We start from the raw sequence: 2870 nt of genomic DNA, 5'->3' as shown, positions 1-2870 counted from the left end.
TCTCAAAAAATATACAAAATAATAATAAAATAAAAAGATTAACACCGACTTCAAAAAGTTAAACCTCCACAAGGAATTTAAAAATATTAAAGGTCACACAATTCAAATGGTGTGATACTGGTGCAAACACAAATACACAGATCAGAAAAGATTGCCCTAAAAACACAAGCAAATATAAACAAGAGTATAATGTGTCACCAAGAAAGTAGAACAAAACAATGAACCAAAGAATTACAGAACAGCTGGCATTGGTATGTGACTGGAGGAGAGAGGGAATGTCAATTTAGACTCCGAATTTATAACCTGGAGTGAAATACATTGGATACAAAATTTAAATACAAAGTTTTAAAAAAACTGTGGAAGAGGGTAAGTATCAGACATGATTTTTGGTTTAAAAAATGAGGAAGGTGACAGGGGCTTTAATTTTTATTATTCATTAGTATGAATTCCTTGATGACGAATGAGATCCGAGCCACTACTAAATGCCTTCCCACATTCCTTACAGTTATAGGGCTTTTCACCAGTGTGAATTCTCAGATGTCGAGTAAGGTTTGAGCATTTATTAAAGGCCTTTCCGCATTCATTACATTCATATGGCTTTTCATCCGTATGAATTCTCTGATGCTGGAAAAGTTGTGAGTTCTGAGTAAAGGCCTTCCCACATTCAAGACATTCAAAGGGTTTCTCACCAGCGTGAATTCTCTGATGTTGACGAAGCTGTGAGCTCTGAGTAAAAGCCTTTCCGCATTCCTTACAATCATAGGGTTTCTCACCAGTGTGAATTCTCTGATGATTAGTAAGTGCTGAGCCACTACTAAAGGCTTTGCCACATTCCTTGCACTCATAGGGTTTCTCACCAGTATGAATTCTCTGATGTTGAACAAGCTTTGAGCTCTGGGTAAAGGCTTTGCCACATTCCTTACATTCATAGGGTTTCTCACCTGTATGAATTCGCACATGCTGAAAAAGTTGTGAGCTTTTAGTAAAGGCTTTCCCACATACCTTACATGCATAAGGCTTTTCACCGGTGTGAATTCGCTGATGGTCAATAAGATTTGAGCAATAACTAAAGGCCTTCCCACATTCCTTACATTCATAGGGTTTCTTACCGGTATGGATTCTCTGATGTTGAGAAAGGTATGAGCTACAACTGAAGGCCTTTCCACACTCCTTACATTCAAAGGGTTTTTCGCCAGTATGAATTTTCAGATGCCGAGTAACATGTGAACCACAACTAAAGAATTTCCCACACTCTTTGCATTCATAAGATTTTTCACCAATATGAATTCTCTGATGTTGAATAAATTGTGAGTTCTGACTAAAGGCCTTTCCACATTTCTTACATTCAAAGGGTCTGTCTTCATTATTCATTATTTGCTGGAGAGTAAGGAATGTCTGTTGAATAAATGTGGGCATGTATTCCGGAGTGAATATTTCTTGACTGAAATGCCCATTTGGATATCCCAGTTGTTTTGCAAGGCGGCTTCTATATTCCAAAACATCTCCAAAACTGGAGTACTCAAGGCCATGCTTTGTAAGTCCCATTATCTCCCTCTGGCATAATTCTATTTCATAAACTTCCTTCTTTAGAGATAATAACTTGGTTTCACACATTGATTCCAGATCTGAAAGAAAATAAAATGGTAAATGTTTTTTCCTATTTGTGAAAAGTTAAACTTTTATAATAGAAATGGAAAAATTAAAGAATAGTATCTACTAGGAAATGACACAGGGTTCACAAGGATATCTGTGTTATCTGAAAAAATGGACAAGAAAGACAAATAAATTAGTAAGATAATGCGGGAAGCAGGGGAAGGTAACTATGCAAATAAGTTACTACAATGATACTCAAATACGGATGTGGATCAGAATCACCTGGAAAGGCTGGTAAATATACAATGGTTGGGCTATTTTCCATATTAAAACATGACTAGCCATATATATGATATATGACATACATGTCATATATGATATACATATATCCATATAAGTATGCATGTGTGTATATAAGTATATCATACAATATGTGTAACATGAAGTGGGTCATTTTCTAGCCTCCATTAAAGGTCTCCTGAGAGAAATAAATGCGTACGGGGAAGATTCCTTGGCTCTCAGGTATAATAAAGCCCCACACTGAGCTTCAAAAACACCTGGAATTTCCTGACAGGAGGTCTTTGTTATGCTAATAAGGTAGTTCAAGGTGGGACCTTAGAAAGCTTCAGGGTGGGGTCTGATTACCTGAAACACTAGCTTGTGATTAGAAGGTTGGGATTTTCAGCTGCCTGATCTCTGAGGAGAGAGAGGCTAGAGACTGAGTGGCCAGGGATTTAATCAATTGTGCCTGTGTAATAAAACCTCAAAAAAAATGCTGAGCAGTAAACTCAGTGGAGCTTTCTGGTTGGTAAACGCATTGATGTGATAGGAGCAGGACAAACTGACTCCAAAGGGAGAGGGCATGGAAACTCTGTCCAGTTCCAGATCTTGCTCAAACATGTATCCTTTATAATAAAACTGTAGCTTTAAATACAGAGCTTTCCTGTTTTCTATGAGTCACTCTAACAAATTACTGAACCTGAGACCTTGGAAACCCCTTAATTTATTGCTGTTAGCTGGCTGACCTGCAGGTGGCCCGGGGACTCCCAAGACTTGCAGCTGGCATCTGAAGTGAGGACAGTACTATGGAAGACTATGAGGGCTGCACATTCTGAATAGTGTCAGAGGTGAACTGCAGTATACCCAGTTGGGGTGGAAACAGAATAAGTTCTTTAATAAAGGATACAGTGGATACAATATGAATGTGGTGGCCGGGCATGGTGGCTCACGCCTGTAATCCCAGCACTTTGGGAGGCCAATGCAGGCAGATCACCTGA

The 2870-nt window shown here is 38.6% G+C and overlaps 1 protein-coding gene across 2 annotated transcripts in view; it reads right to left on the bottom strand.

Moving 5' to 3' along the window:
- Window positions 1-169: 169 nt before the first annotated feature.
- Window positions 170-2870, bottom strand: part of ZNF383 (zinc finger protein 383) — a 26364-nt gene continuing 23663 nt past the window's right edge. For both annotated transcript variants that reach the window (XM_011992646.1, XM_011992640.1), the window contains one exon: window positions 170-1625. In XM_011992646.1, the coding sequence (XP_011848036.1) occupies window positions 430-1625 (1196 nt within the window). In that variant the 3' untranslated portion in view covers window positions 170-429. The remainder of the gene's footprint in view (window positions 1626-2870) is intronic.

The sequence above is a fragment of the Mandrillus leucophaeus genome, unplaced genomic scaffold (genome assembly GCF_000951045.1).
Source record: "Mandrillus leucophaeus isolate KB7577 unplaced genomic scaffold, Mleu.le_1.0 Scaffold1107, whole genome shotgun sequence".
Classification (NCBI taxonomy): Eukaryota; Metazoa; Chordata; class Mammalia; order Primates; family Cercopithecidae; genus Mandrillus; species Mandrillus leucophaeus.
Note: the sequence above shows the minus strand (reverse complement) of the source record. Positions and strands in the feature narration are given on the sequence as shown.